The sequence below is a fragment of the Lathyrus oleraceus genome, chromosome 3 (genome assembly GCF_024323335.1).
Source record: "Lathyrus oleraceus cultivar Zhongwan6 chromosome 3, CAAS_Psat_ZW6_1.0, whole genome shotgun sequence".
Taxonomy (NCBI): Eukaryota; Viridiplantae; Streptophyta; class Magnoliopsida; order Fabales; family Fabaceae; genus Lathyrus; species Lathyrus oleraceus.
This window is the reverse complement of record NC_066581.1, coordinates 40,619,162-40,631,708: the sequence shown is the minus strand read 5'-3', so window position 1 is coordinate 40,631,708 and position 12,547 is coordinate 40,619,162. Positions and strand designations below refer to the sequence as shown.

The 12,547-nt window shown below is 36.6% G+C and overlaps 1 protein-coding gene across 1 annotated transcript; it reads left to right on the top strand.

The window, feature by feature from the left end:
* Positions 1–320: 320 nt before the first annotated feature.
* On the top strand, positions 321–1,482 carry LOC127128901 (protein MAIN-LIKE 1). The gene is made up of 2 exons (XM_051058262.1): positions 321–385; positions 471–1,482. The coding sequence occupies exon 2, from the start codon at positions 555–557 to the stop codon at positions 1,236–1,238; it is 684 nt and encodes a 227-aa protein (XP_050914219.1). The 5' UTR covers positions 321–385; positions 471–554; the 3' UTR covers positions 1,239–1,482.
* The last annotated feature ends 11,065 nt before the right edge of the window (positions 1,483–12,547 follow it).

The following is a 12,547-nucleotide window of genomic DNA, read 5'->3' as shown; positions in this document are numbered from 1 at the left end:
CGGAAGTCTTTTAGAGAGTCTTCCGGTTTGTATACTTGTATACCGGAACACTTTCTTCAAGACTTCCAGTTTGGTTGATGTATACCGGAACTCTTTAAGAAAGTGTTCCGGAAGGCTTTTTGTTTTTTTTGCTAACCGGAACTCTTCTTGGAAGTGTTCCGGTACGTTTTTTTTTTTTTTAATTTTAATTATTTTTTTTAACATTATTTTTGCAGTGGTTCGAAGAAGAGGTGCAGATGGCCGGATTCCAGTCCGCACGTTAGACCGGGGTGCATCTTCATCTGCAGCTGCAGCTGAGCCGACTGGATATCCATGAGGGCCGTACGATACGTCTCTTTTGGTGAAGTACGAGCATCATGTTGCTCGACATATATGGTTCGGTGAGGTAAGTAAACGGGCTATATTTGAAAATGAATAATAGTTGAATATTTTATAATTTGTTTTCTAATATGTGTTTTAATTGTTTTTAGGAAAGAGGACCAAAGAAAGAGTTGAAGGTTGCCGGACATGGACTGAAGTTGACTTCTAGGGTTCCATTGGCTCTTCCACCACAGATGGAGAGTTGGGTATCTAGATCCGGTTTAGCTTCACTGCAGAGAACGAGTCTGAACAAGATAGACACAAATCTTGTCTCTGCATTTGTGGAAAGATGGCATCTAGAGACATCTTCATTTCACATGCCGTTTGGTGAAATGAGCATTACTTTAGATGATGTCGCATGTCTACTTCACTTGCCCATTAGGGGTATCTTTTGGAGTCCTCAGGATGTGACTGAAGAGCTAGCTGTTGAACTTGCTGTTGACTACCTAGGAGTGTCACAGGGTCAGGCACAGTCACATGTTCGGAGCTGCAGGGGGTCGTATTACAAGTTGGAGTGGTTATATGATATATTCGTACATCATAGGGCTGCTTCCAGCTGGGCATATGCGACTAGAGCATATCTATTGATGTTGGTGGGTTCCACCATATTTGCTGATAAGACCTTTACACTTGTAGAGGCACGATACCTCCTCCTATTTAGGGACTTGGATGGATGTTCAGGATATAGTTGGGGAGCAGCTGCACTAGTTACCCTCTACCGATATCTTGGAGATGCGTCCATGTACAGTTGCAAACAGCTAGGTGGATATCCTACTCTCCTACATGTATATAATTTAATTTTGTTAATTAAGTGTTGGATTCATTTTATAAAATATTGTAACTTAATTTGTTTTATTTATTATGTTTTTATTTTGTAACAGTGTTGGATTCACGAGTATTTTCCAACTGTTGGAAAAAGAGGGGAGAATTGGAATCCTGCTGGAAACTGTGGTCTTCCCCGAGCGATGAGATGGTCGTATAGACAGGGAGTCCTGAAGGTCGATGATTTACGACCTATTTTGGACGAGCTGACACCTACCGACGTCATCTGGCGACCATTTGAGGATCATAGAGCATGGCGTGTATTTGATGAGATATGTCTTTACAGGGGCTGTTTGAAGTGGGGTGAAATAGTTGTTCCATACTTGCCTGATAGATGTTTACGTCAGTTCGGGTATAGGCAGTATGTTCCATCCCCACCTCTGGATTGTATGATGGCGACGGATATTGATGTTGATTGGATCAGTTACCATCAGAGTGTTGTCGATGTGATCGGTTCATCTTCCGTGGCCACCACTCCATCTGAGGTAGTAGATGGTTATCTGGAGTGGTATTATCGTGTTTCCCATCCACGGTTGGTCCCTCCCCATCGTGACGCTCCTAGAGAGGTACCCGTTCCTGTATATGACGTCGGGCCATCTGATCCTGATTGGGCTCGTGTATCTACATTGATTCGTCGCTATCTGAGACAGGTTAATGCTGAAGAGGAAGATCCACAGTTTTCTGATTTATTTGAAGCTTTGCATATTTCTCGTTCACATTGATTATATGTATTAAGCTTTGAATATAATAGACATAATAATATAGATTTCATGTTTTGATTACATATATATGTTTTGATTACATAATCATGCTAATACAGGTGTAAGTAATTGCCAATGTTGCATACGTCCTGCAAATCCTAGCATCCAAGTAGTTGCTATATGAGAACAAAATTTCTTCCAATCTAATGTGACCGGTGGCAATGGAAACCCCTCTTTCATGTTAACCTGATAAAGTAAAATAATTAAAAGATTAAGTCATATAACATAAAATATTAACTGAAATAATTAAAATATTTAGACATATAAATACGTACCTGAACCCAATGATTCTGGTTAACAAAACCAATGCAATAAATAGAGACATTTGGTGAATGTGAACTTGTCATCGGAAAGAAAGTGATGCACGGATTGCCTAAACAGACAAGTACAACATTATAACGATTCGCTATCAAGTAACCCATATCTGGTAGACTCATCCATTTTTCAGGTGGCTGTGAACCAAACGATTCTATCATCAAAGATTCTCTCACAGCTGACAACCGATTAGAAAATAACTTGTCATACAAAGTTGACCTATCCTTGTCTATTAATTCCAACCCCAACTCTCTGCGAACCATTGACCAACCATCCTCACCATATCCATGCAATGATGCAATGACTCTAAATCCACAATTACCATCTGATTCAACATTAACTACATCTTCAATGTATGACCTAATATGATTAGGAAATTGAACAATGAATTGTGGTTGCTTCTTTGACAATTTGATCTTCTTCGAAGTCTGTGATGGTTGAGATTGCCTTTGTGAAGATTGAGATGCCTTATCAACATACTCATGATACGAATGGTCCTTATAAACATCATAATCTGCTGGTTTTTTCCCTTTCTTCTTCACTCCTCCTTTGGTTTTTATTTTCTCAGGTGGTGGACACAATGTTGTCATTGTTGGGTATGCTAGTTCACATACCCTACTCCTTAATGCCCTTTTCCCAATAACATCTAATGACCTAAATCGTCTCCACAACTCATCCATTGCAGCCGTCATATCCACCTCTGATCCATCATCTTCACCTATCTCTAACTCAACTTCCATAGTTAGTTTCCTCCAATGAACATGAACAGCATCAATGGGTATCGGTATACCACCTACTCTGTATCTTCCTAACTCACAAGCACAAGGTAACCCATAAGATGTTCTAAGAGTACAACCACATATTTGCCTGTTAGTTCCAACATAATCAACTCTCAATAACTCTTCAGCAATACGTCTCAAAGCAGCTCGAGATACGGAACCACGCAAATAACCATAAAAGGGACTTACGTGCGCGTGCTCAACTTCGTAAAAACTCTTTTGAAATGAAGCTCTAATGTTTCCCAGTTGTAACCTCAAGTTGTTATTCATGGCTTCCCAACATTTGACCATGTCACCTATACTGTTTCCTAACATCTGCTTTAACTTCCAATGAGCAGATTCAACCCTAAAAATATCAGATATAAAAAATACCATTAGATATTGAAAATATCAAATATTAAAAATATCAGATATTCAAAATAACACATAAAAAAAACATAAAAATAATATCAGATATAAAAATAACACATACAAAATTATAAGACGTACCGATTAGTCGTTGTGTTACCCAAATGTAGGACTCGATTAATCCATGCTCCAACAAATCTATGCCTATGTGGAGTCAACCATGTGTCTTTCACATAATTAATAAATCCACTATAATCAACACATGCTTGCTCAAGTTGATGCAACCGCTGACCATACTCAACCTCATCACTAGCCCAGACAACTTCCATCCATAATGTGTCTATCGTCTTTTGCAGGTCATTCACCACATGTTGTTTGCATTTGGCACCAACGTTTTTGTTAATGTGAAATCTACATAGCAAATTAATCGAGTTGGGAAACACAACTTCAATTACTTTCATCAAAGCAAGATCTCTATCTGTCAAAATCACTTGTGGACACATGTCTTTCTTCACAAACAACTCTTTTAATTTCTCCAGTACCCAGCAAAAATTCTCTGTTTGCTCAGACTCCATATACGCAAATCCAACAGCAAAAGTCAACTCAGTCGATGTCATGCCAACAATTTCAAACAAAGGTTGTCTATATTTGTTTGTATTGTAGGTGCTATCCATAACTAACACAATCGGAAATATATTCAACAACTTAACTGAATCAGGATGTGCCCAAAATATCTCTTTCACCACTTCCGAGTCATCCTGTTTTCTACTCCAATACACATATCATGCATCCTCAATAAGCTTAAACAAATGTTGTATCTCACTCCTTGGACCTCTTATCTCTTTTTCTATCACACTCTTATGCTTGTATACTTGTGTAATCCGAGTGACATTCTCAGGAAACTTGTCTTGCAAGGAAAGCAAAATGTTTCTAGGTGCTACATGTCTCTTTGCCAAATCAACGACATGTTGCTTCTCATCTGTGGTCAACCTACCAATAAACGAATGACCTTCTAATCTATCAGGTAAACCATGATTATGTAACCCACATTTTACATCAATCTTCCAACCAGATCCATCTTTCGCTGGAGTCGACCTGATTTTAAATGGACATCCACATTTCTTGGAAGCACTTTGGGTACCACTATCACTAATCTTGTGTTTCCCACCTTTATCACAACCAAATATTATTTTGTTACTTCTCCCTCTCTTCCCCGTTTCAGTATCTGAACGACTGATAATAACAGTTACTTTATTGTCGATTCCAACCTTTTTAATCCATCTGATAACCTCTTCTCGTGTACCAAATCTTTCCGTCGTCATAAACGCATCAGTAGTATCTACACATATTTTGGGAAGACTTTCCATTTCTGTAAAAAAAAAAAAAAAAAAAAAAGACGTACCGGAAGACTTTAGGAAAGACTTCCGGAACACACATAATGCATACCGGAACTCTTTGGAGAAGAGTTCCGGTATGCAAATTTTTTTGAAATTTTTTTTTATATGAACCGGAACTCTTTCCTTAAGTGTTCCGGTTTGTTTTTTTTTGTGTTCCGGAAGTCTTTCCTAAAGTCTTTCGGTTTGGAAAAATACATACCGGAAGTCTTTTTGCAGGAGTTCCGGTGCGAGGGGTGTGAAAGTGTAATTTTTGCAATTTTCAACAGAATGGTAAAAATGAAATGGTAAATTGGTTAAAACCAATTAAGGGTAAAATGGGAATTTTTAAATTTTTGTAGGGGTATGGGATTAATTGTAAGGGTACAAGGTAAAATTTTCATGTTTCGATCCTCACTTCAACACTCGTTCTCCTATTCTCGAAGGAGCTTCAAACTAAATCCAAGAAATAACTTTGAATTTCATGCCAAAATCGAATTAAACATTCATCCCTCAACTTCATTTTACTTTGGTGTGCGTAGAATAGAGGAGGGTGGAATCAATTTGAAGCAAGAAAAACTCACCGAGTCGAGGCCAAATCCTAACCAAATCGAGTTGAGGAGCAACGCAGAATTGCAACATAAACGAGTCGTGGATTTGCAGGTTGAATCGCATTGTTAATTGTTTGCAGGCTGAATTGGATTTGACCCTGTTATGCGCATCGCAGGTGAAACTTGGTTATGAGTGCGCTTTGGAATTTTCGTGAGCGGCTGTGGAATGCTATTATGAATCATAGGCTATGCTTGGGAGGTGCATTGAACTACTTAGAATTGTGTTACAACTGGCTTGAATCTTGCCCTGTTATGTTTGCAGGTTGGATGGTTTTGACATGTTGCAATGGAATGGATTTGTGATTGTTTGAAATTGACTTGTGTATCATGGTTGAAAATTGTAATTTGAAATTGAAATTGTATTTGTTTAAAATTTGAATGTATGGTTGAATGTTGTAATTGGATCGGAGATGTGAATGCAATTGGATTGAAATTAGGTCTTGTATTTGGTTTTGGTTGTGATGAACATCGATCATGTAATGTAAATTGGCTTTTGTGTGAAATTGGAATTTTGACTTGGTTCATGTTTGGAATTGGAATGTATGGATTTTGTATTGTATAAAATGAACATGGTTTAAAATGGTTTAAAGTGTGAAAATGAACAAGAAAATGGTTTGAATTGATTTATGAAAAAGATTTGAAAATGACTTGGAAATTGACATGTATTTAGGTTTATGGACATGGTTTGAAAATGGACAAGAACGTGAACTATGGCTGAAAATGACCAAGGTTTGAAATGGTTTAAAATGAACATGGTTTATGTAATTTGAAATGGACATGGTTGCACAATGACTTGGAAATAAACATGGATTAAAAATGAGCATGGTCTAAAAAAGGGACATTGTCTTAGGTTTTTGGTTGAATCATGAACAAGATTTGAAAATAGTCATGGATTATATGGAATTGACTTTTGAATAATAATACAGGGATTGAGGGGTGATGGCATGATAAGTTGATTTTGGTCAACTGGTTGACCGAAAAGTCAATAGTTGACCAAAAGTTAACTTCTGCAAAAAGATGATGTAATCTTATAATTTTCCTCAATGCAATGTGTCGACTAAACCATGAGTGAAATTGACTTCTCTGGTTAAGAATGAATGTTCAAATGACACCATGAACTAGTAGAATTCAACTTGATTGAATTCCTAATTCAATGCCACCAATTGGAAACAAATGACTTGGATGAAAAAATGATAATGAAACCTAATGATCATGCCATGACTTGACCAAAATGAAACGATGATCTAGGTCAATCACAAGGCACCAAGGACTAGGGTTTAGCCAAGTCAAAACTCTAAGTAAAACAATAACCAAAGCCTCAAACCAAATGAGTAACAAATCATCAATGTTAAGAGCCAAGCTAAGATTTTCAACTTTCTCAAAGTAAACCACAAGATTCACAAACTTCAAGACCAAGAACTACGGTTTTGATTAATCACAAGTCCAAAAGTCAATAAAATATGACACTCAAGCACCAACTATCCCTGAATAGGGTTTCAAACAAAAAAGCAAAACTCCATAAGCACATCCCAAACGATGGGCTCATAAGTAGGGTTTAGTAATCAAATCAATTACTCAAAAGATCAAACATAAGTTCCCATAGTAGCAAAGTCAATAATGGGGGTTTTGATGCACAAATGAATACCATGGTGTAAACTTCATGAATCAAGGTCCCAAAGGATCAAGAAATTAGGGTTTCACCCTATATGATGAGCAAAACCACCATTTCCAAGAAAAACCCTGGTTTTTACTAACCATAAACCTTGAATCTATTATGCTTGTTAGAAAGAGTTAATCATGAATGTGTGATGCACATGAATGAAGCATGAATGAGTGCAGATGAATTTCAAGCCATATGTTAGATGAAAAATGAAAAGGGTGAAGGTATAAAAAAAACAAGAAATGGGGGTTTGAATTGTTTTCATGGGAATTAAAAGATTTTCACAACAACACACGCACAGAAGAAATACTAACAACACAAACGATTTATCCTGATTCGCTTGAAAATCAAAGATACTCAAGTCCACCCGGGCAAGGTGATTTCGCCTTCAACAAGAACTTAATCCACTAATCTCAACAGATTACAAAGTTCGTCTAAGGGTTCAATAACCTCTTATCCCTCTTAAGTCTACAGACCTAAAAAAGTCACTTGAGGAATCAAAAACAATTACAAGAATTATAAAGTATTTCACTATATGCTTTTAGATAAGCAATATAGATACAATTTAAGAACAGTGAAAGATAACCACACAGTATTTAGCATTAACTCTTGTATGGAAACTTTTTCTTACAACAACAGTGGTGAAGAAATAATCAGAGTATGATAAAGTTATTGTATCAAAGTTTTTTTTGGTAAGTTGTGAAGAGGCCCTTATATAGCACTTGAAATAATACCGTTGGGGAAAATCAATAAAGATTTCGTGCCAGTTGTGGGAGATAAATGTAGTAAATTCCTTGTCCTTTCCATAGCAAACTAGGAGCATAATCAAATGTTTCCTCAAAAGGATTGTACTACAATTTGAATGCTTCCAGCTTAAGTTTCTAACCAGGTGACATCTGATGGAGCGTTTCTGAGCATGTGTCAGAGTGAGGTGAGAATGATCAAAGTCTTCAGAGTTAGAGTCTTTAGATATCTCTTTACAGAGTCTTCAGATAGAGTTTTCAGATAAAGTTCTTATAATCAGATCATCAGAGCTTGAACTTTATAGTCACATTCTTCAGGTGATTACTCCTTAGACGCATTCTGTTCAGAGTCATATGTGATTTCTCTTTGTGTTGGGTCAGCGCTTCCGGACTACTTCAGATGCCAAATATTAGTTTCTTAAGAATCAGAAGGTGACTTATCAGAGTCATTTCAACTTAGAATCCTGCACACTCAAGAAAACTGTTAGGGTACTAAATTGTTTCATTCATTGTTATCATTCAAACTTAGAGACACATTGCAGAATCAAAATATTGTTCTAACAATCTCCCCCTTTTTGATGATAACAAAACTTAGGATTTTGATTAAACAATAAGTACTTTAAGAGATATTAAGCTGAAAATGATCAGAGTTAGATAGAAAAAAGACCCCCCCTGATATTAGCAATCTCCCCCTAAGTCGAATACTTAAAAATGATTTTTAAAGATATTTAGTATCAGATATGGGTTTTTGGGGTAGATAATTTGTTACCAGATTTTCTTAGGTTGTTTGACTTGATTTAGTAGTTTCTCATATAAGAATTCAAGCTTCCATTGGTTCAGATAGGTCCTGAAAAATGACTTAGAACTATGCAATAATTTTATGTCAGAATGTAAGCAGTGCATTTATGAGATTTAGATAAAATAATTCATCAAAAGACTTCTATCTAATTCTCTCCCTTTTTGTCAAACTCAAAAAGTAAATAAACCACAATTTAATTGATTAGAAAACTTTAGAAAGTACAGCGAGAAAAGATCAGAAAATAAGCCTTAGAACTAAAAACACTTAGAAAATTTTAACAAAAAGTCCTAAAGTGTCTAAGGTTTAGGTGGAGAAGGCATCCTCTGAAGTAGCCCCGCTAGCGGGTTCTGAATGCTATTGTTGACCTGATCTTGTTTGTCGAGTCTAGTTCTGACCAATTGTTATTCCTTCTGCAACTCTTCCAAAGTTCTGATGACCAGAAGGGCAAGATCAACTGTTGATGAATCTCCCTGAGTCAGAGCAACCTAAGCAGCTTTCTCGGATTCATCCTTCTGAGCAGCTTTTGTGACCCTTGTAACTTCTGCTTCTTTATTAGCTTTCTCTTTTGCATCAACTTCTGCAACTACTTTCTTAGCAACCTCTTTGGAAGCTTTCTCAGTTGCATCCGGTTCAACCTTTTCTGTCGCTTCCTTGACCAACCTAGCTTCTAACCTTTCCTTAACATTGTTGATGAAGTTATTTATGACTTGTTCAAATAGGCTTTTCATCTTGAAAACCTCAGATGTCATCCATCTGATGAATTTGTTCCAGTTAGTCCATACTTCAGAAGGTTTCTCACTGGTGTTTGATTCGTCAGAGAGCTTCTTGAACATAGAAGCTGAACTTTCGAGAACTTGGCTAATGCCTCATCCGAGGTGTTGGTGTAAGCCATAGAGGCCAACTATTTTCGTACTTGTATCGAATTATTTATTAATAATAAAAAGAATTTTTCTGTATTGTGTTTGTTTAATAAAGTCCCTAGAATAGCTAGTCCTTTTAATGTATCAAGCGTGACTTAATCATGAGATCACATTAAACATAAGGACATTATTCTTAAAGTATCCGTAGTCGAGCTTTATTGTGAAGTGGGATAACATTAAAGCATTAAGACTATTATGTATATAGATTGATGATCACATCTCATGGATCATGGATAAGGAGTTATCAAGTCTTAAACATATGTATGAATATTAAGAGTAATTATTATACTGGATTGACCCCCTATGAGAATACTATATAGAATGTTATGTAAAGTGTCATAAGTTATTCTCATGGTGATAATGGTGTATACCACCCTTCGACCTGAAACCACTATGGACCCTAGATGTAGAGTCGAGTGCCTTATTGCTGATCAAACGTTGTCCGTAACTGGATGACCATAAAGACAGTTGATGCGTACTCCATGAAGCATGCTAAGGGACACGAGTGACCTAGATGGAATTTGTCCATCCTGTATAACAGGATAAATGTCTATGGGGCCAATATTGAACTGGACAAGGATGACACGATTTATGTCTTGTGTTCAATATAGACATAAGGGCAAAAGGGTAATTGTACACATAAGTATTATCACAAAAGGATTTGTCATATCACATGACATTTTCGTGTCTTGGGTAGCACTGATGTGTTGCTAGATACTGCTCACTGTTTATTATGTTAAATACGTGATTTAATATAATTGTCAATGCTGCAAAAACCTACAGGTCACACAGAAAAGGACAGATTGATGAGAGATAGAGTAACTAAGGAACACCATAAGTTACAGTGCACTTAAGTGAATTGTAGAACATCGTAAGGTATGGTTTACTTAAGTAGAATACGAAATTGGTAAGGTACCACACGCTTAAGTGATTTTGGCATATTATAAGATATGAGTCACATACACTTAAGTGGGATTTTTAGCTTGCAGCCCACACAAGTGGTTCTATAAATAGAACCCTTGTGGAGAAGCATTTGTGTAGTTACAATTTCGTTTCTCTCTCTCTCTCTCTCTCTCTCTCTCTCTCTCTCTCTCTCTCTCTCTCTCTCTCTCTCTCTCTCTCTCTCTCTCTCTCTCTCTCTCTCTCTCTCTCTCTCTCTCTCTTACTCAAAGCCTTCATTCGTAGCAGCTAGCACTGAGATTGAAGGAATCGATTCGTGTGGACTGAGTAGAGGCACTGTCACCGTTAAACGTTCGTGATCGCTCCGTAGATTTGTGTCAAAGGTTTCAATCGCCATAAGAGATAACGATTTTATCACTGATCATGCCCATTCGTAAGGATCACTAAAGGAGTTTTTTTTTTGATTCCGCTGCATTTTGGATCACTCTTCTCCTTCAGTGGTATCAGAGCCACTTACGAAACCATGCATCTGATAGCTGATTATTTTCTGTATTTTCTATATTAATACGATTAAAAGACAGAATGAATCAAAGAATAAATGAGTAATTAAATTTGGCACCATGTGTGTACGATTTGGATGATTGATGTTTACTATGCTTCGAAATCCGACATTAGTATGGTGAAGCAGCGATACATCAATCGTTCATAGGTTACGCAATTGAGATCAGACAAGTTATATATATGTGATATAAGTAATCCTGATGCAAAATACGGTATATATGATGTATTATTTCTGTTCCATTCATTCAAACACTTAATGGTTGTTTTCCTTTGAGCGATCAATGGTCATTTGCTTCTTGATCTGACATTAGTATGGTGAAGCAATGACGTGTTGATCAATCAAACTGAATTAACAATCGAAGTGTGTTTGACGGTCTGAAATTGGTACATTAGGGTTAATGACGGCACAAGGGTTGTGCTGTCAAAGAGTTATGCGATTAGGGTTGTGACTGCGCAGGAGTTGTGCTTTAAATTATCAAGTTTTGATGCGAAAAACGACATCGATTTCAAATGAATTATTCATTAAAATTTTGAGTCGGACAACGGAAGCCCGGGCTAACTCTGCGTAGTGTGATCGGTTGCCAAAATTTAATTTGGTTTTAATTAATTAACAAAATTTAAATTAATAATAATAATGTGTTTATTATTATTGTCTTGTGGTGATCGGTTATGGCCTTAGTTTTCCTTTATTTTGTTTTGGTATTTTAAAATACGACTTGCGTGTCGTGCCTCTCTTTTAATCTCTTAATGTAACTTTTTTTCTCATCTCACTCCCTCGTATGTAAAACGAGTTTCTTTTATGTAACGTAATTTTATGAAGAAAGAGAAGAATTCAATATCAAAGGAGGACAACCTTGAAGATCTTGCTTGGAGAAGCTTAGATCGTTATTAGGTTAGCTTAGGTTCTCTCATTGGCTTGGGAGAACAATTGCCCTATGGGCCATAACTGTTTCATTATGTATGTTGATGCATGTGAATGTATGTTGATGCATGTGAGAGACGATTTATATGATAAATAAGCCGATGAGTGAGAATAATTGCAAATTCCCTCAAATTAAATATTAAGTTTATGCTTTCCAAGTTTTAGCACTTATCAAGACTAGTATCGAATAATGTAGGTTTTGCCTACACAAGGTGCATGTTCTATATTAGTAAGGTGCGATGGGATAATTGTAATATCCAATTGCTAAAACAAAGGGTCAAACTTAACTAAACAAATTATAATAAGATTATATATGTTTAGAAGCAAGAGTCGGAAATGATCCATGTGATGGATTGGAATAAGGAGTTATTCACCCAACTAAAATATTCGAGAGTTGTATTAGATACAATTGGAAGGAGTTCCTACCTAAATAACCTAGTTTTGTGTAATCTGCCTACGCGGACTTAAAAGAAAGTGAAATGTGGATCTCGACCCACTAGAAAATCTTCCAACGGGATTTTCCGAATCAAATGGTGAGGGTCATTTGTTTTGAGTAAAACAGTGGGAGCATATTTAATTAAAGGCCTAATTAAATATGTTATTGATACTTATATTTTCATGTAGATTACCATGACAATAAACACCTCTAACAACATTTTGCGATCAATCCTTG

Bases quoted from the DNA above. Each gene is read 5' to 3' on its own strand.
- LOC127128901 (XM_051058262.1), top strand. From the start codon at position 555: ATGGAGAGTTGGGTATCTAGATCCGGTTTAGCTTCACTGCAGAGAACG.